The following is a 22,214-nucleotide window of genomic DNA, read 5'->3' as shown; positions in this document are numbered from 1 at the left end:
AAAAAGGTACATCTACCTACACCAACATCCCAGAAAATGTTTATCTGAATATCATCCATTTTCTGGGATCTCAAAAATTCCTTATTAGGTAGGTAGGTACCTACGCTTCTCACTTCTCTCTGCATCGATAAAGTCGATTACGATATTATTATAATTCGAGAAAATCTTTTCTTTAATCTATAGTTCTAGTGCATACTATACTGTATATTTTAACGGGGCAGTAATAAATTTTTAGATAGGTAGAACGGAAAAAACCGTCCACTGACCACTGTAATCGGAGCGATCAGCGAGCGTATGTACCAGTCGTCATCAGTTTCGAAATAAAAAAATGTTTACAATAATACCATCAGTGAATATTAAATACATTAACTACAGGAATTAAATTCTCTTTCCTTTAGCCAATTTTCACAACAGCTAATGGATTTCATCCTAATCGATGCGGTGGTTGTGGACCGTGGTGGAAAGAAGGGACAGTTACTAACACATTTAAAATAATTAGTAGAAAAAGGATTCCTGGCATCACGTACTTAGTTACCGATTTAAAAAAAATATTAAGTTAGCAAAGTTTTTAAATATATTTTTATTACTAGGTTTCATGGATGCTGTACCGTGCACGCAAAACTTGTGCGTGCCTATTTGTAAATATAATCATGTGCTTGATTTGAGCAAGTATATTATACTAGCTTTCCACCCGCGTTTTCAAAGAAAAACCCGCATATTCCGTTCCCGTGGGATTTTCGGAATAAAACCTATCCTATATGTTAATCCAAGTTACCCTCTATATGTGTGCGAAATTTCATTATAATCGGTTCAGCAGTATTTGCGTAAATTGCGAGTAACAAACACACACACACATCCTCAAAAACTTTCGTATTTATAATATTAGTAGGATTCAATGATTTCTGCGAGATTTTGTGTGCGGGTTGAGTTTGTTCGGGACCGCAATAATAGGATCATAATCTCCAATCGAATTATCATACTACTAATTATAAAAATACACGAGGAGAAACAAAAACAACATATCTTTCTAAATTCACTTTATTCTATATTGAATATACAATCATCTACCTATTAGTAACCATGCAGAATAATGTAAAACATTTTATAATATGATTGAAAACTATTTTTTAAAAAGACATCTAATATACTAATTAAAATTCAATGTATTTAGGCCGATAATATTAAGTATATTAGAATTTGTTCATTATTGATAAAATATTGCAATGGCTTATATTTCCGACTAGATTATTATTAAGTATATTTAATTACATATTGCAAACTATTGATTAACATTCCATTCGACAAGTTCATAGTTAAATCGAAAAAAAATCGAACTGAAAGTGTAATTGTACAATAAATTAATTTATTTTCTACTAAATCTAAAATAATAATGGCACATTGCACAACGCACGGCATAATTGATTAGGGAAAAACCAAACGAAAATCACACGTATATAAATATATAATAAAAATTATGTTGTTATTATGTAGAAAACAAAACCAGTAAGTATACAAAACGAACACAAGCCCTAAATCAAATTCAAATTAGAAAAAACGATTCAAATTATATTTTACGATTCCCAAATACATAATTGCAATCACACAGAAATTAGTTGTACCGCAAAATAAAAGAGTTCCAAAGTCGAGCTTTGCATACAAATGAGAATAAAACACATTTCCTTAAATGCCGCTACGTAAAAAAGCAATGATCGCAAAATTCTACGTTTTATAAACAAAAACTACCATATAATTTTGCTCACAAAATATGTACTACAATAAAAAAAGGCAAGAATAATACTTTTACAATTACATAAAATGCTTTAAGTACAAACATATCTTAAAACTAATATAAAATATAGTTTGTGACAGTGATTATATGACACAAGTTTGAACACATAGCATAAATAGAGATTAAACACAGCAGAGTACAGTCTACCTATAGGAAATAAATACTTACTACATCTGGTACAATACTCATTATTTTTCCGAATAAAAGTGTCTCTAATCAACTCATACTTTGTATACTGGATAAATCTTTATTAGGTATTTAATATGTACATAAGATACTGTTCGAGGTTGCAATAGATTTAGTTTTTACAGCGTGAAGATCTTTAAAAAAAATTACAATAGTAAAATGATATCAGTATAAATCAATATCAATCATCATACAGGGAGTAAATATAATACTTTCTTCTTGACGTAAAACATCTATAAAATGAACAATTCACAGTTACATCTCTAATAGGGAATAAACAAATATCAAATATTTTTTGCACTTTTCAAACTACCACAAAATATGCTCTAAATTTAATTATAATATTTATTTTCTGTTATTGGAATATTATTAATAATTCTATATATAATTTTATACGCTTTTAAATCTTTATGAGAAACCTTTTATAGCAAGTAACTTTGTTTTTATAATGTTTTGAAAAACTGTAACATTTAAACCCAGACGCCATGTGGATTTTTATTAGTAGGAGCTGCGTTTTCTAGCTGCCTCGGTGACCCAATTATTCTCCTAGCACTTCCCGCTTTGCACATTCCTGTAAATAATTTTTAGATAAGCATGAATTATGTGTAAGTGAACATCACTTACTCGGAAATAATGTGTTGAATCAAAAAGAATGCACTACTGTTATGTATGTTTATTTATCTCTATTTAGTGCAGTATGTTTATTTATGTATGTTTATTTATCTCTATTAATATTAATTACTAGGTTTCCGCCCGCGGCTTCGCCCGCGCAGTCAAAGAAAAACCCGCATAGTTCCCGTTCCCGTGGGATTTCCGGGATTGCGTCATTTTCCCGGGATAAAAAGTAGCCTATGTCCTTTCTCGGGTATATATCTCCATACCAAATTTCATGAAAGTTGGTTCAGTAGTTTAGGCGTGATTGAGTAACAGACAAACAGACAGATTGGATTAATTAATTTACGCGAGTGAAGCCGGAGAAAATAGCTAAATTTATCAAACAAACCAATATATTATGTACATACTATTCATATTTTTTTTATAATTTAGAGTTTTTATAATGTTCTAGAGTGGTAGGACTACAGCTACATATAATAGTCCTCTTTTGTATGTAGCACGAATGGGCTGTAGTCCGTCCGGCGCGATACCACTATCTCACAGAAAACCGGCGTAAAGCGTCTAGCGTTTCGCATTGGTGAGTGAGACATACCGGAAGCCCACTTCCCCCCATCCCCTTTCCTAATATGGCAGCGGAATTACAAATATTATTACCCCAGGAGGGTACCAACACTTTTAGTGCTGGAGAATCCCTCCCTGAGCACTCATGTTCAGGCTGCCCTGCGTATTCTGGGGAGGGCAAAATCCCGCTCGTTACTCATACCCGGGGCAACAAGAGAAAAAAGACCGCTGCACCCCTTTCCACGCACTGCGTGAATTTCTGTAATATAAGGGGCTTACACTCTAACATCAACGCCGTCCATTACCATCTTGAGACGGCGAAGCCGGCCTTGCTCTTTTTAACCGAAACGCAGATATCTTCCCCTTCTAATACATCATATCTCAATTACCCAGGATACAATCTGGAGCACAACTTTATACCCCGCGCTGGTGTATGCGCATTCATCCGGAACGATATCTGCTTTCGACGCCTCGGTTATCTTGAAGGTAGGGATCTATCCATCCTTTGGTTACGCGTAGATTGCGATGACCACCCCCGCGTCTATGCGTGCCTCTACAGATCCCACAGCGGTAATGATGAAACCGACCGACTCTTTGAACATATACAATCCGCTGCTGATACCATGCTCCTACAGATTCCTTCCGCCGAAATTGTGGTCCTTGGTGATTTCAACGCTCATCATGTTGAATGGCTCCAGTCTCGTACCACTGATCATGCGGGTAAATCTGTCCATGACTTTGCTCTTGCATATGGTCTCACTCAACTGGTAGCATCGCCCACGCGAATTCCAGATGTAGAGGATCATACGCCTTCACTGTTGGACCTTCTGCTGACTTCTCATCCGGATGGCTATCAGGTCAATGTTGATGCTCCTTTAGGTTCATCCGACCATTGCCTAATACGGAGTGTGGTGCCAATCCTGCGATATCCACGACCTCATTGTAATGGCCGCCGTCGCGTTTGGCACTACAAGTCAGCAGACTGGGATGGGATGCGTACATTCTTTTCATCCTATCCCTGGGGCCGTGTTTGCTTCTCGGCAGACGATCCTAGCACTTGTGCCGACTCTGTTGCTGATGTGATACTTCAGGGGATGGAGCTTTTTATTCCAAACTCTGTTGTGCCCGTCGGTGGCAAGTCCCAGCCTTGGTTTGGTAGCTCTTGTAAATCGGCGTCGCGCCGAAAACAAGACTGTTACCAAGCCTGGGCCAATGCGCTCGTGTCTAGTGATCCAAACGCCTGTACACTCAAGAGAGAACTAAACTCGGCCTCCAGGTCTTTCAAAAGAGCAATAGCGAAAGCAAAGTCAGAGCATATTGCTAAGCTTGGTGAGAAACTTGCCCGACTTCCTTCGGGAACACGAGCCTTTTGGGCACTCGCCAAAGCTGTGCAAGGGAACTTCTGTCAGCCGTCCCTACCATCTCTGCGCATGGAGAATGACCAGTTGGCCCACACGGCAAAAGAGAAAGCTGATCTCCTTAGCTCCCTCTTTGCCGCAAACTCGACTTTAGATGACATGGGGAACTCACCACCTATCATCCCACGGCTTGAGGGCTCTATGCCGGACATCCGATTTACCCAGAGTGCTGTGCGTAAGGCACTGTTCGCTCTAGATGTCCACAAGTCGAGTGGCCCCGACGGTATTCCTCCAATTGTGCTGAAGATGTGTGCACCAGAGTTGGCACCGGTCCTCGTGCGCCTTTTCCGGCACTCCTACTCCACATGCGTTTTCCCGAATTCATGGAAGAAAGCATTAGTGCACCCCATCCCGAAAAAGGGCGATCGCTCGGATCCGTCCAATTATCGACCCATAGCCATCACCTCCTTGCTCTCCAAGATAATGGAAACCGTTATCAATCGCCAGCTGTTGAATTATCTGGAGGAACACCAGCTGATCAGTGACCGACAGTACGGTTTCCGTCGCGGTCGCTCAGCTGGTGATCTTCTTGTATATTTAACTCATCGATGGGCAACGGCGATCGAGAGCAAGGGTGAAGGCTTAGCAGTCAGCTTGGACATAGCGAAAGCCTTTGACCGGGTTTGGCACAAAGCGCTTCTTGCAAAACTTCCTTCCTATGGGCTTCCTGAGAAACTTTGCCAGTGGGTCGCCAGTTTCCTCACAGAGCGTAGCATGAGTGTCGTAGTCGACGGTTCCTGCTCTGATCCTAAGCTTGTGAATGCTGGTGTCCCACAAGGCTGTGTCTTGTCTCCCACTCTGTTCCTTCTGCATATCAATGATATGCTGCTCAACGGCAGCATTCATTGCTATGCAGATGACAGTACTGGTGATGCAGTATATACCGGCCGCAGCAATATTTCTCAGGAGCGCGTCATTGAGTGCCGGAACAACCTTGTGTCTGAGATTGAAACTTCTTTACAAGAGGTTTCAGAATGGGGCCGACTAAACCTAGTCCAATTTAACCCTAAAAAGACACAGGTATGCGCCTTTACCGCTAAAAAGCTCCCCTTCGTCATAGCTCCTACTTTTCAGGGTACTCCTCTCTCAGCCGCAGCCAGTATCGGAATCCTTGGTCTCGAAATCTCGAGTAACGTACAGTTTTCTTGTCACTTGGAAGGAAAAGCCAAGTTGGCTTCACAAAAACTTGGTGTGCTCTGTAGAGCGGGGCAGTATTTCACGTCGCACCATCGCCTCAAGCTATATAAGGCGCAAGTTAGGCCGCACATGGAATACTGCTCCCACATCTGGGCCGGGGCACCCCAACAATACCTCCTTCCATTTGACCGCATTCAAAGGAGAGCTGTACGACTTGTTAACGAGCCAAGTCTCACCGATCGGCTCGATACTTTGGCGCTGCGAAGAGATGTCGCTTCTTTATGCGTTCTCTATCGCATTTACTATGGGGAGTGCTCTGAAGAGTTGTTTGGAACATTACCCGCCGCCGAGTTCCACCACCGTACAGCACGACATCGTCAACAATACCACCCTCACCACCTTGACTGTTGGCAATCTACAACTGTGCGCTTTAAAAGGTCTTTCTTCCCGCGCACTACAGACATCTGGAACAAACTCCCTCATGCGGCTTTTCCAAACGGCTATGAACTGGGGACCTTCAAGAAAAGAGCATATTCCTACCTGAAAGGCCGGCAACATACTCACAGTGTCTCTGGCACTGTGGGTGCATATGGGCGACGTGGAGCACTTACCACCAGGTGACGCGTCTGCTCTGTTGCCTCCTATTGCATAAAAAAAAAAAAAAAAAAAAAAAAAAAAAAAAAATTTAATTTATATAGTCAATGATCATATTACCATCAAGTGGATGCCTTAGTTCATCAGCACTGCCGGCAAGGCTCTGCAGGTTGGCCTCCTTCATTTCTTGCACGAGGCACTCCACTTGGCGTTTCTTCTCCATTATAGCCGTTTCTAGTACTCCAACCTAGTTACCAGTATTTAATAAAATATAATTTTAACCCATTGAGCCCCAAGCGGCCCGATCGGACACAATAGATTTTCTATTGTGTCTGTCTGTGGTTCCGGGGCCTGAGTTATTAAGCCAAACCTTTGATTTAACTAATACCTAATAAAAATCCACCGCATATTAATTCCTTCTACTTCTACTACGTTCAAGTTATTAGAAGTCACGCGATTTTATTAAAAATTAACCGCTCATCATAAGTTAGGTGTGTAACTGTACAAATAACATTTGAATAAAAAAAATCATGAGCATTTTTAGTCGATTTCAATCTATATGTTAATCTAAATCAATAAGTTTTTCTTATAACATGAACATCAAATATAACACAAGGTAATAAACGCAAAAAATCAATACAAACATACAAACCTCCCGTTTCAAATTCTCTGCAGTGAGGTGGTTGATCTCGGTGGCGTGTTTCGCTTGCTGTATTTGAGTCTGCAGACTTTCCATCTCCGCAAGCATTGATCTTTCCAATGCTTGTCTGTAAATTGTTATTTATATGTAAGTAGTAATTTAGATTAAAGATAATTGATATTGAAAATTTTTCAAACAATAGTATAAATAACCACATAGACACTCTTGTTTATAATACTATTGTTACTAAATCACAAGCTATTTTAAACTGATTTTGTACAAAACTGACATGTAAATAAACTTGCACAGTATACATAATGAGGAATTGTAAACTTAGGGATTATACAAATAAAACAATACACAAAGTAACAACAATAATTTAATTATGTCCTTTTATTACCTATTTTCTTGATGCCGACTGCTTATAACCCTCTGTTCATTATGAATATCTTCCATGAGCTTTCTTATTTTATTCTTACACTGCAACAATTCAGTTTCACAGTTGGCCAGTTTGGAGCGAACCAACACTATTTCGGCTTTGAGCGTCTTTTCATTTTGTTTCACTATATCAGTTTCTTCTTCTACATAATTTAATGCTTGAACCTGAAATAAAATATGAATACAAACATGATTTCATATTTAATTTAGTCAGAATATATTATGTATGTGATACCTGTGATAGAAAAATAAAGATATTGTTAATTTTTATCACTCAAACTAATTAATAAGAAGTAAATCTTGTTTCTTTTTTTTCTCAATAGCAAGATATCAACAATATACTATATTATGTATATATATTATATTATATTATATACATATTATATATGTATAATGTATATAATATAATGTACAATATTAAATATCGCATCACAATATCAAAAAATAATTAATTTACCTGTTCTGTACTAATCCTGAGCTGATTATCAGCTGAATTAATTTGTTGCTGCAGCAATTCCACCTGCCTTTCCTGCTCTCGGCCTTTATTCTCCCAGAAGCCTATTTCTGCATCATACTGAAAAATCATTTAGATTTAAAACAACTATTTTTATCAACAAGGCTAATTGTGTAATATTCCCACATTATACAGCAAAAGTAATAAAAACAGGAATTAGAACTGAATTTTGTATTTCTAGAAGTGGAAAATAATTAACAAGTTTCAACCACCAATTTCAATGGTTTGCTCGCTCTTTCTTAAAGTTGTAGAGATCACATATTTTATGATATTATTTACTAGACATAGAAACAAATACCTTAATCAAATCAACCTGTTGACTCGACAGCTTTTCCCTCTGATAATTGACGAGCGACACAAGCTCTCTATACTGAGTATTATAGCTGACTGCTTCTGGATTCCTTTCATCATCAGTCTCCGGAGACATGTGGTTGGAGCGAGGCCGTGTGCGGTTCGGTGACTTGCGGAGCCCCTGCGGCGGCGGCGGCGATCTGTATGGTGGTGGGGGGTCCCTGGGTGAAAAGTTTTTGTTTCCTTCATGCAATTTGTATCTAAACTAATTTATATTAACTAGCTGGTTACTATATTAAGGCTGTAAACTTTATTGAGACCAAATATCTGGAATATTCCACCGAAAATGCTGTAAATTTAAGTGTTAAGTAGGTTAGAGTGGCTATACATAATTTGTTATATGTTGTAAATTTTTGAGAATTTTCAAGATTACTTTGCAAATGGTACACATGCAAAATATGTGGCATGCTAAATGTGAAGATATCCCCTAACGGCTAACCTTACATTACCCATGCACATTAAAATTGAACATGCATATAGAAAATCATAACCATTTTTTATAATACAACATTAAATTGTATGAATGTTTTGAAAGATGTTGATAAGAATCTATGCTGATATGATGGAAAATAGAGATAAATCATAGAAAATGATAAGTAATCATACCAAATGCCAGAATTTTAAATTTATTTAGTGTATATTTTAATATATTTCCAAATATTAAAATTAAACTTAATATTAGGTAAGTGTAAAGACGAAATTTAATAAACACACAGCTTTTCATTCTGATGATAATAATCTGTGTGTTATGACATAAACACAGATTATTATCTGTGTTTATGTCATAACACACAGATTATTAAAATTCCTGTGATATAAAATATCACAGGAATTTTGTATTTATCATTATGTAATAAGGACTTACCTATATGGTGGTACATCCTTCATAACAGGACTGTGTGACTCTGGCGTCTTATTTTGTTGTACACCTTTCACCACACCAATATTACTAGGTGATGTATTATTTACATTATTAAAGGCGGAAGAATTTGTCCTATTTGGTGAGTTTTGTTTATCTTGTATGTTTGGAGTTGGCTGATTGTTCTGGCTACTGAAATAAGTACAGAATAGATTAATTATAGATATCAAAGACTTAAAAACTATTTTTCAATAATGTTTTCTATAAAGAATTCTATAACATTGTAAGACAAAATTATTAACAGAATAAAAAAAGATTGAGTACTTACCCATTTCCAATTGGTGATTTAGAATTACTATTAGGTGGTAAAGGTTTTTGGTTGTCGCTACTATCAGATCTCCTTAATATAAATTGTATGTCATTTGAATATTCGCCCCATTTCATTAAAATCTAAAACATTACAAACATTATTAAACTTACATTATTGTATAAGGCGACATTCTTCCTCTTTTATCTTTAGTGAAGATATTATCAAAATGTACTTATATCAAAATGGATTGGAAAGGTATAGTATAAAAATATACGTATTTTTTTTTATTCAACATAGATTATGGTTTCGTGTTTAACCCTAGAAGCCTAATCTACGCCTGCGAGGCGTACACGATTTCGAATATCGGATGTATCTTTCTAACGGTTAAAGCTAGCGCGTCGTACTCTTTAGTTATCTCAGTGGTCGACGGGAGCTAGAGGACGGTGCCTGTATCGTTATGGTAAGTTTCGCCATTTTTGATTTATCGAAGTGTTGCACGCCTGCGAGACGTATGTTTAAGCTTTGTGTAACTTTTAACTAAGATTAAGTGCTTTTACTTTTGATTGTTTTCCGTGTATTTTATATCTTTTTTCAGCATTGTTTCAGTTATGAATATGGTACGGTCCAATATATTAAATAAAGACGACATTATCACAATTTTCAACGGAGAAGACAGTCCTCACGAGGATTCAGATTCCAAAGTTGAGAATGACCAGATTATCGACGACGTTCAAAGCGAAGACGAAAATTATGAGGTGTCTGAATTTGTTGCGTCATTTCAAGAATCTGGGCCCTCTGAAGAAACTAATCCAACCATGAATGTCAAAATTAGAGTGTATATAAATGTAAAAAATCTGTGTGTGGCGAGCACAAGGTTGATTTATGTGTAATCTATACCTAAAGTTAATCTAGTCCTCTAAAGACTGGTTAGTTGTAATGTTTGATCTAAAAATATATAATTAGCGTAAAAAAAATTGATACTCTATAAAAATAATATATGTTTTAGTTGATTTTAAAGAAGTTAATATTTTTGTTCCAATTTATGCACATTGTTTTTTATGTTGTAGCAAACAACTGTAATTATAGTTATAATTGATAACAGTGTGGTTTTATTTTTAGTTTATTTCCCAAATTTAAATTTCCGCTTTATTAAAACAATAAAAATTAAACAATATACCTAAAATAAGGGCTTTTATATGTGTACGCCTCTCAGACGTATATTTGGCTTTGTGTACGTTCTATATAGATTAGGCTTCTAGGGTTAAATACGAGTTCACATGAATTATAATACCTTAAGTGGATATTCCTGTGGAGCTAGAAGCCTTTCATTATTTCTCCATCGCTCAATTAATGTGAATCTGCCCACTTTACCTGTAGCATGAGCAAGTGCAAAGACTACATCCTGTAAAATTTTAGTGTTCTAAATGAAGCACAAACATCACAAGTGAAAAGTACTTTCATAGTCGCATAGAGAATTTTGCATCATCAACAACATTATGATAAATTCGATTATATTCCAATAATAAATAAAGTATAACAAACCTGGCAAGTGGTAGTCTCCGTCACTCCACAAACAATCCTTTGTATCCCCTCGACCCAGACCTTCAACTCCATTAATTTAAACAGCTTTCAAATTAACAATACACTTAACTAGGACACCATATTATGAACACATCGCTATTATTTTAATCTTGAGAATTTTTTTGACGTGCGAAAGTAATACACGAAAGAATACAATACAAACATTCCAAAAAGCAAAAACACAAATCACAATTTACTACACTTGACATTTGATTTGAGTGAATTTTCGATAGACTCACAGAGCAAGTAATAGACTATAATTATATTTTTCTATTTGAATGACGTCAAAGCTACAAGTCTTTTTGAATTGATGTTGTCGCAAACGGCACGTTTGACACGTGCCGTTTAGAACCGCGAGATTACCCTATATATTATAATACTCTTTGCGCGAGATTATTCGCGCGTACGTAGATAAAAATTAAAATTAAATCCTTCAAAATAAATTTTAGCCTATAATTTGATGGAGACTAATGTTTTTATCATAATCCGGATTCCAACTGCAACAGACCAATTGAGTATTGACAGATGAAAAGATCAAAATATATATTTTTTTAATTGTGTTACTTGTCTGAAAACCTCAGGTATATTTTCAACCGACTTCAAAAAAAAGGAGGGTTTCAATTCAACTGAATTTTTATTTTTTGTTTTTTGATACTTACCTCATGACTTTGAATGGGGTGACCCGATTTCGATGAAATTCTTTTTAGATAATTTTAAAGCTGCCTCCCGTATGAATGTGTGTGTGTGTGTGTAGCCCACAAAGGTGTAGCCCTACAGTTTGGCTCGTGGCATTACTCCGCTTGTGACTCCGCTCTTACTGGTATACTCGGACTATAGTATAATAGTTACCTATAGAGTAAAACTCCACTAGTTTTAAAATTTCTGATTTAAACCACTTGATGTTATTTATATGTTATAAATCCTTAAACTTAGCAAAAAACTTAGATGTAACTTAGATACACAATGCAAATGCTGTAAAGAGGGCTGAACTCATTACTCTACTAACCACACTACTAACCGTTTATATGGGTCAAGTTGGTAGAGTAGGGTGAACCGTGAACGCCAGGGTGGGGGAAGGAAAGTGGTAGAGGGTCTTGATAGTACTCTACCTACCTTGCTACCTACCCACAGACCAGTGCCGGATTAAGCCAGCGCGGGGCCTGTAGCAAATTCTGTCAAGAGGCCCTTCGTTTGCTATAATTTCTCAAGTTAAAGGGTATTAAATAAAACAAAACTATTACAAATAAACTTTTCTGCATTTAATATGGGCAAATTTAGAGATAACACTTTCACTATCGACTTCTTTAAGCAAATTATACTCTATATTCATCAAAGTAAGGTGATTAAGACATTCTTGGCCCATCGTGTTTCTTAACTCGTTTTTAATACGTTTTAACGTTGAAAAAGAACGTTCGTTAGTGATCATGAGAGACAAGTAAATGCGCAAGGCAATTTCTACGTTTGGGAAACACGATTCTAAGGAATTATTTAATAAAAGTTTATAAACTTGCGTGTGAACTAAACCGAATAATTTATTGTCATTTCCATAAATCTATGTGTGCTGTCATTTCGCCGCTGCACTGTACGTACACGGTGCTTCTGTGTGGGTGTTATGTTACCAGATATTGAAAATTTTCCCAAATTTTTCCCCGACTACGGAAGAAAGAGGGTTATGTTTTTCGAGTGTATCTATGTATTATATTTCTTTGGTCGCCCTGCAGTATAAACCGCTGAACCGATTTTGATTTATGAGGTGACATTGCAATCATCTGAATTATTATGGTAGCGGTGTTAGTGACGTTCTACATAAATTAGCTGTCAGGGTTTAATTTTAATTTTAATATAAATATTTGTATATATGATAATTTTTTATAGTATTGTAAAAATTCTTTTGTTACATAAACGATAAATTTTTAATTAAATAAATTGCATAAAAAAAAAATTGGTTGCCTGTAAAGTCGGTATACGGGCGAAAGTTTTACGTGACAACGACTTTTTATGTCTGTGTCTCTCGCTCTTAGGCGGGCTAACCATGCCCGCGTGCCTCTTTCGGTGACTCATCGTAACGTTACCGAGCGTTACACTTTTTCATAAGTGACTCCCAGCCGCAACCTAATTTAAGACGTTGTCACGTCAAAATGTTTCAAAATTACAATGATTACCTATATTATTTTTTATTTTCAAAATATATGAATGCGGATAGCGGTAGTTTTTAGTCTAGAACACGGGACATTTTATTTTTAGAAATCACACACATCCGCATTGTCAGCTGCTTTACTGGATAATAAATAAATATAATTCCTGAATAATAATAATTTTGCCATATACATCACGGAATTCAAATGAATTAAATCGCGGGCGAAAACGACTCTGACGTTTTTAAGCTATATAAAAGTAACAAAAAAAAAGTATTATGCTTATTAAAATTATCTTATAATGATCATGAACCTTTATTGCGCTATACAAATAATCACATTCACGATCGAAAAATCCAACAGCACTACCTCGAAGATCTTTTAACCATTTTACCGTTTTACCCATAAAAATGGCAAATTCATTTTCAAAATACTGGCAGCATATGTTGAAGTTTTGTATTCCTTCGTATATGTAAAATTATTATTTGCATACAAAATTAAATAAGCCAAATAATCTACAGAGAACCTGTAAAACGATGTTTTATCTTTTTGTTTATTTTCGGGAACAAATTTTACAGCATTTTAATATCACAAGACAGCATTTTTTTACTAAAATAGCAAACCCCTTTTGACGTATTGCATGACACTATAATCGCTATAGCACTGGCGGAGGTTCGTATTCATTTTGATTTCGTATTTTCTTTGACAAGGGCGATGGATGATTGTCATGCTCAATCTGCCTTTTATTTTGTAATCTAAGGTTTGATAGTCGATAGAATCCTATTTTATTTGATCGGGTTGTTACGACTAGCTCGTTCGATGACAATATCAGGGGTTTCCCCTGTTAGTTGTGCCGTGCTACCAACTTGCGTGTAGCGCAGTGCAAGCAGTACAACACAACTTTTGGTGTAGCCAGCGCTCAATTGTAGAAACGTGGTAAAATTTTAAATTATTGTTGTAGATTTTGATACCAACGTTTCTCGTGGTAGGTCGTGTGTTTTTTTTACGGTACGTGTATTATAAATTGATATTTTTTTACGGTCAGACAGGTATTAGACCGCGGGGCCCCCTGAGTCGCGGGGCCCGTAGCATTTGCTACTCTTGCTACGTGGCTAATCCGGCACTGCCACAGACTCTACCCGTGTACAACGGCCATATCTATAGATTATACTCGTGTTTATATAAATAGGTTTTATATAAATTCTAATATTTAATTATAAATAAGTGACACCATTCCATAGTTAATCGAATTAGAAATCAATCAATAAAAATTCTTGCACGCCTAGAGCCTAGCGAGCATTACAAACAAATACAAAATCTAAAACTCTATATAATATGGCGCAAGAGGACGATGAAGAGGTAACTTGTTAAATAAATAAAAAAAGACGTGTGGCACTCGGGGACTGCCGCGGTAAAGCTATTACATGCTATGCCTTCAAGCCACACCTCCGTGCCCGTCGGAATGGGGAGCGTGAGGTTTTTTCGTTACGGAATTTCTGGATTCGGTCCCCGCGCTCAAGGCCCGCGATAGAAGCTATGCAATAGCTTAAAATGTATATTTTTAATTTTATAAATTACCCAGTCAAATTATCATATTTTCAGGACTTAGTTTTTAATGTAGAGGAAGTCCAGAAACTAGTGAGGGATAATATAGAGCTATGTTTGGGAGGAAATGTTTACAGCCATTCTAGAGCACCTCAATGGATAACTGTTATCACAGAAAAGACGTTAGCCAGGCTGAATAAACTCAATAAGCCATTTAAATACATAAGTAAGTCACTAACATTACGATTTACGATTCCAAATATTCCGAATAAAACATAATGGTCCGGGAGCCAGAAGTAGATTTTATGACCAAGTTCCTCTCAAGCGGTAATTAGTAAAATGCCTCAAAGTATAGTATTATGAAGCCTCGTGAACGTCAGCTGGAGCTCGGTTGGGGGGGGTGAGCGGTTGTAGCCTCCCACGCACGTAAGAAAAAAAAGTATATTCATTCATTTCCTCTCAGCTAAAAATTTGTCAAATTGTAGCTAACCCAATATCTCAACGAAAAATAATAATCAGCTGGTTACAGCATGGTGTATCATGCGTCAGCTGGTGTCTCGAATATAATGAGACATTAACAAAATCATCGAGATACGTGGAATTCCATCAACATAAGTCCCCGTAAAAGACAAGTAATAACTTTATTAATTATATATTATTATACTATTATTTTTTAATAAATAAAGTTAACTAATGTTTTTAGTGGGTTATTTCATATTTGTTACACTTTTAGGTAGTTATGTGAATTTGATGATATGATAGTTATTTTTAAATGCAGTTTATAATATTTGTAAAAACATGTTTACCGATGTGGCTGAATGTACGTAGTGTAATCATGTGCACAAATAACCACCTCCAAGTACCTTATTACTGTCTATATTATGCTAGCGTGTGTTGCTTGAATTTTTAAAAATAACGATAATAATTAAAGATACGTCATTTCATCTCAGATGAAAATTTGTGAGTTTGTTTGTTAATATACTGATGCGATAAATAAAAAAAAAATCAGCTAGCAATAATTCGAGGAAAACCTAGTCAGTTGATGCATATAAATTGGCAATAGATGCTTCTGCCTAACTCCTATGTAATAACTTTCAAAGTATCAGCTGACGGTTTTTCCACCAAGATACAGCCAGCTGACCTATATGTGGGAATAGGATAAAATATTAAGATGTATTTCATGATTACTAGTTTTATTTTTAGTCTGTGTTTTTCTATTATTTAATCTGTGGACATGTTATCTGTAGACTGTAGATTTTTGGTTGTCTATGACTTGATTTTGTGTTTTTTGGTACGATGTAATGGAGGATTGTTGAAATGTATTTTTGATATGTAACCGGTGTCTGGGAAATAAATCGATTGGGCGAATTTGGCTTTTCATTTACACCATCCCCACATAATTTGGGGGCTCGTCCGGGATACGGGATGGTGGAATAAAGAAAAAACAGACGAAGACTATGATGCCGGTGATTTAACCTGATTAAGAATTTACGAATTACGAACGAAGACTAAGATTTAAAGAAGCTTATGATTATACGATTACGACTTGAAGACTATAAAACTTTTTATTTACATTATTCAACATGCCGCCGAAACGAGTAAAAGATGATGATGATTGTGGTGAACCATCGCCGCGTATTTCCTTCAATGACTTAGAGAAATCAATGACGCCATTTTCGGGTGATGATGCCTATGGCATCGAAACATTCGTAAAAGATTTTGAAGATATTTCCTCTTTAATGCAATGGGGCGAAATAGAAAAACTCATATTTTCGAAGCGGCTTCTCGCGGGAACCGCCAAGCTATTTTTACGTTCACTAAGTGGGACCACCACGTGGGATACACTTAAGTCTGAGCTCCGTGAGAAATTTGGTAAGAAGTTGAACAGTGCAACTGTTCACAAGAGACTTTCAACTCGCCGGATGAAGATGAATGAGACTCATCAGCAATATTTTTTACATATGAAGGAACTTGCAGTACTTGGGAATGTTGAAGATGAAGCCCTGATGGAATATGTCATCGACGGTATTAAAGACAGTGAGTCCAACAAAAATATTTTATATGGCGCTTGTAACATTAAAGAATTCAGAAAGAAATTAGACATTTATTCAGAAATTAAGAAAAAATCATATTCACCTAATAAGATTCAAAGTAATTCAGTATCAAAGTCCATTGGCATGAAAATTCAAAAAACACTACGAGTAAAGAGATGTTTCAATTGTGGAGATTTAGATCATGAGTCGCCTAATTGTACTAAAGGCATTAAATGTTTTAAATGCAACTTGTTTGGCCATAAATCAACTGAATGTTCTAAAAGTATAAAAAAGAGTTTGGAAATTATGTCAACTAAAAATAATATTGATGTGAGACCTTTCAAGAAGCTGAAAATAAATAATATTGATGTAGAAGCCCTGATTGATACCGGAAGCGATGCTAATTTAATAATTATGTCTTATTTTAGGAAGATTCAAGGTGAAAAATTGTTATCTTATAGTTCAGGAACAACAGAAACTTTAACTGGAATAGCTGAAAAGGAAATTTATACAAAAGGATCTTTCACAGCAAAAATTGAAATTGATGATTGTTATTTTGAAACTTTATTTTATGTTGTTGATGATGGCGCTATCCCTGTCAACATTATATTAGGAAATCCTGTACTGAAAGAAGTAGAAATCAATTTTAAATCTGGAACTATCACTGCAACAAGAATATTACACCTTACAATGCTAGAGAATGAAAATGAAGATATCACAAATATTGAAAATAAAGAACATAAGAATAAAATACAGAATATTATAAAAGAATATAACCCCAAAAGATGTACTAAAGAATCAAATGTAAAACTTAAAATATTATTAACCGATGATGTACCAGTTTATCAGAATCCACGACGATTGTCACCTTTGGAGCTTAACATTGTTGACAAACAGATTAAAGAATGGCTTGATGAAGGAATAATAAAAACAAGTAAGTCTGATTATGCTAGTCCAATTGTGCTTGCAAAAAAGAAGAATGGAAACTATAGATTGTGTGTTGATTACAGGAAATTGAATAAGAAGATTATTAAAGAAAGATATCCACTACCACTCATTGAAGATCAATTAGACAGATTAACTTATGCAAAAATGTTTACCTCGCTTGATTTAAAAAATGGATTTTTACATGTGAATGTTCATATTAATAGTCAGAAGTATACATCATTTGTAACACCACGAGGTCAATATGAATTCATTAAGATGCCTTTTGGCTTATGCACTGCTCCTTCTGTTTTTCAGAGATTTATTAATGATATTTTTCAGGATCTTATTGTGGATGGTATTGTTCTATCATATCTTGACGATCTCATTTTACCATTTCAATCTGCAGAGGAAGGATTTGTTAATTTACAAAAAGTATTTGACAGAGCTGAAGAGTATGGTTTATTATTTAACTGGGATAAATGTTATTTTATGCAAAAAAGTATTAATTACTTGGGTTATATTGTTTCAGAAGGTGAAATTAAACCTTCAGTGGAGAAAATTGCCGCTGTAGAACATTTTCAGACTCCTCACAATATAAAGTCACTTCAAAGTTTCCTCGGACTAACAGGTTATTTTAGAAAGTTTATAAAGGATTATTCTTTAATAGCAAAACCTCTGACTGATTTACTAAAGAAAGGTACTGTTTTTAATTTTAACTTAGACTGTGAAAAAGCATTTCAGAAATTAAAGTTTATTTTATGTCAATCTCCAGTTTTGAAGATTTATGATCCGAATTTAGAAACAGAACTACACACAGATGCAAGTGCTGAAGGATATGGTGCTGTATTATTGCAAAGGAGTTTAACAGATAATAAGATGCATCCCGTTTACTACATGAGCAAGAAGACATCCGCTACTGAAAAAAAGTATCACAGTTATTATTTAGAAATATTAGCTATTGTTGAAGCTGTTAAAAAGTTTAGAGTATACTTGCTAGGTATTAAATTTAAAATTGTTACAGACTGCTCCGCCTTGACTATGACATTGCAGAAAAAAGACTTACCTCCGAGAGTAGCTCGCTGGGCGCTCTTACTTGAAGAATATGACTACACGATTGAACATCGGCCTGCAGCAAGGATGAAACATGCAGATGCTCTCAGCCGACAGCCTATAAAGAATATAATTGTACTTACCGATACCGCAGCACGCCTGCGAAGAGCTCAAGATGATGATCTGCAAATAAAACTAATAAAGAAAGTATTAGAAAAGGAATCTTATGATGACTATGTTTTAGAGAATGGAATGTTATGGAAGATTAAGGATGGAAATAAATTAATGGTTGTACCTAAGAAAATGCAAAATGAAATTATAAGAAAACATCATGAAAACGGACATTTTGGTTGTGTTAAGACTGAGGAATTAATAAATAGAAATTATTATATGGAGAATTTAAAAGAAAAGATTAAAACAAACATTGATAATTGCGTGGAATGTATACTTAATTCAAATAAAAGAGGAAAGAAGGAAGGATTTCTACATGTAATAGATAAAGGTGATTTACCATTGTCTACTTACCATATTGATCATCTACGACTGTTGACTCATCTGGGACAGATGATTCTGCAGGATGACCGTGTGGGAATAGGATAAAATATTAAGATGTATTTCATGATTACTAGTTTTATTTTTAGTCTGTGTTTTTCTATTATTTAATCTGTGGACATGTTATCTGTAGACTGTAGATTTTTGGTTGTCTATGACTTGATTTTGTGTTTTTTGGTACGATGTAATGGAGGATTGTTGAAATGTATTTTTGATATGTAACCGGTGTCTGGGAAATAAATCGATTGGGCGAATTTGGCTTTTCATTTACACCATCCCCCATATATCCACAGTTACATATAAGCTATCATCAGGTAAATTTTAGTTTGAGAGGAAATCACGGAAAATAATTTTATTTTTTTCATGTTCGAGACACCAGCTGACGTATAATACACCATGTTGTAACCAGCTGATTATTTTTTTTCGTTGAGATATTGGGTTAGGTACAATTTGACAAATTTTTAGCTGAGAGGAAATGAATGAATGTATTTTTTTTCCTACGTGCGTGGGAGGCTACAACCGCTCACCCCCCCAAACGAGCGCCAGCTGACGTTCACGAGGCTTTATAATACTATACTCTGATGCGTCTGACGAATAATCTCTTGAGAGGAAATAATTAACCAAATTTGCACTTGGCTCCCTAACCATAAGTCATAAACAAATAATAAATTATGGCCAATGCTATGACACAGAATAAACACACAATGAGAAGACAAGTTCCCTTTAATTTAATAGTCGATTAATGATTGTCGCTTGTAGTCAGTATGTAATTTGCTTTAATAATTTGATCATAGCGTATGAGCCTGTCGTATGAGCAGATGCCAAATGTAGGTAAACAAACACTGTGCGACATCTGCTGTAAATTTCTTGAATAATAAACTACCTAACTAGGTACTCATACATATAATAATTAACGTATTTCGTAAATTAGGAAAGGACACAAAACAGCTAGTTTTAAATAAATGGAATAAAAAAAAATATTAATTTCGAAATGTTATTACAGTGAGGATGACTGTAACTCAGAAAAACGGCTCCGGATTGCACACAGCAGCTGCTTACTTCTGGGACACGGCGACGGACGGCACCTGCACTGTTCGCTGGGAAAACAAGTACATGTACTGCATTGTAAACATTTGGGGTTTAGCATTGCAAATATAGCATTATAACATTTATTGATTTTTATTTACTTCTTCTATATAGAGCTCCTTACTTGTAAACACTATAAAATCCATACTAATATTATAAATGCGAAAGTAACTCTGTCTGTCTGTCTGTTACTCAATCACGCCCTTGATCACGCCTTAACTACTGAACCAATTTGCATGTTTACATAGGATAGGTTTTATCCCGGAAATCCCACGGGAACTACGCGGGTTTTTCTTTGACTGCGCGGGCGATGCCGCGGGTGGAAAGCTAGTGTTAAATAAATGTATCGTAATATGTGAATACAAATTCATCTTTAAAATAATAAGATACATAACATGAAGGAAATTATGAAATGAAACAAGCAAATAAAGCACATTTTAGTAATTTTATTTTTGGTAAAATTTACCACAATACAAAATAATAATAGAAATAAATAAAGTAATAAAATGTATAGACAGGTCATAGAACTATGCATTGTAAAATTGGTGCTTTTAAAGCAATAATATAACTTATAATAACATTTAGGCAAAATGGCATGTGTTCACATTAAATAAAAGCATTATTTTCAAAACACAATATCAAAAGCAGATGTTTACAATTGATCCAACAAAATGATTCACACATCACTTAGTGATTTGGTCTTTTATTATTTTGAATAGAGAAATCATAAAACGCATATATCAATTAAAGCCCAAGATTTCAATGACCAAAAAATGTAAACGCTTCTATACAAAATAAAATCACAAATTCACAACACTGCCAGGGTCAACAAATAAAATTAAAAGGTGAAAAAATATAATTAGGTAATTGTTATTTGCATGAAATTAAAATAATGATTATAATACATAGTCAATAATATCTGCACTTTTTATTATTATCCATAAATCGATGTATAATTCTAAATCATGTATAAAATGTAGAGAGTGTTTCTGGTTTTAGAAATTACATTCAATTCTATCTTTATGGCTAGATTGAAAATAAAATCACAAATCTACAAAGACTAGTCAATGGACACTTGAATACAAAGAATTAATGTTCATAAAAATATTTATTTATAAAAAAGCATTCCAAAATTTTATTTATCTTTCAACACTTTGGTATCGTTTTACCACTTGATTCCTTTTTTATGAACACTTATCCTTTGAAAGTTCTAAAGTGGTCAAAAACGTTCTTGAATAATTATTATTAAATATATTGCGAAAAATAAGAACAGATTACCTACTGACAACATTTAAGGGACAGTTTTTTTTTTTTTTTAATTTGCCTTCTGCTCTACAATTTTACTAGCTTATCTAGGTTTTTAAATTATTAAAGATGAAAGGTGTGATGTTGGTTACAAGTTAATGACCACTTTAGAAGTTCACATGTAATTCAGATCATGATGTATAGGTAAACCAGAATCTGATGGCAATTAGGGAAATCAAAATTTTGAGTGTGCAACCCTAGGGAAAATGGACTGAACGATCTTGATACTGCTTATTTTTTATTTTGTCCTCATTTATATCAAATATCATTAGTCACATTACATAAGTGGACAATACTGTACTTAATAATGAGATATCCACTTAATATTATGTAGGTACATACTTACATGTATAATATACAATTATACATATTACTTTTATACAGGTAATACATATTATTATTTACACATACCTATATTTGTATATTCATTACCAGTATGCCATTTGAAAATATCGATATAATGATAATGCAGATCAAAACTGCTTAACTATAATTTTTTATAAAATAAAATAAAAATAAAATAAAATTATGTTTATTTTCGTAAGTATTAACAGTTACACACATTATAAAATTGACTTGGACAGCTTG

General features: G+C 34.9%; 3 protein-coding genes across 4 annotated transcripts in view; 2 read left to right on the top strand and 1 right to left on the bottom strand.

The window, feature by feature from the left end:
- The window catches only part of LOC123700808, a 535,837-nt gene that overhangs the window by 343,078 nt on the left and 170,545 nt on the right, over positions 1–22,214 (top strand). The gene's annotated exons all lie outside the window — the stretch shown is intronic.
- On the bottom strand, positions 1,023–11,216 carry LOC123700797 (ras association domain-containing protein 8). 2 transcript variants are annotated; one of them, XM_045648133.1, is made up of 10 exons: positions 10,955–11,216; positions 10,704–10,814; positions 9,431–9,552; positions 9,109–9,294; positions 8,191–8,404; positions 7,836–7,952; positions 7,341–7,543; positions 6,953–7,067; positions 6,421–6,547; positions 1,023–2,546 (listed from the first exon to the last, which is right to left on the bottom strand). In XM_045648133.1, exons 1-10 carry the CDS (start codon positions 11,024–11,026, stop codon positions 2,446–2,448), a joined length of 1,368 nt encoding a protein of 455 aa, XP_045504089.1. In that variant the 5' UTR covers positions 11,027–11,216; the 3' UTR covers positions 1,023–2,445. The 2 variants fall into 2 exon arrangements, with proteins under 2 accessions (XP_045504089.1, XP_045504090.1); XM_045648134.1 differs by having other exon boundaries at positions 8,191–8,383.
- LOC123700818 (dynein light chain Tctex-type 1-like) lies at positions 14,363–20,407 on the top strand. The gene is made up of 3 exons (XM_045648161.1): positions 14,363–14,487; positions 14,731–14,899; positions 20,239–20,407. The coding sequence occupies exons 1-3, from the start codon at positions 14,464–14,466 to the stop codon at positions 20,391–20,393; spliced, it is 348 nt and encodes a 115-aa protein (XP_045504117.1). The 5' UTR covers positions 14,363–14,463; the 3' UTR covers positions 20,394–20,407.

The sequence above is a fragment of the Colias croceus genome, chromosome 20 (genome assembly GCF_905220415.1).
Source record: "Colias croceus chromosome 20, ilColCroc2.1".
Lineage (NCBI taxonomy): Eukaryota > Metazoa > Arthropoda > Insecta > Lepidoptera > Pieridae > Colias > Colias croceus.
Note: the sequence above shows the minus strand (reverse complement) of the source record. Positions and strands in the feature narration are given on the sequence as shown.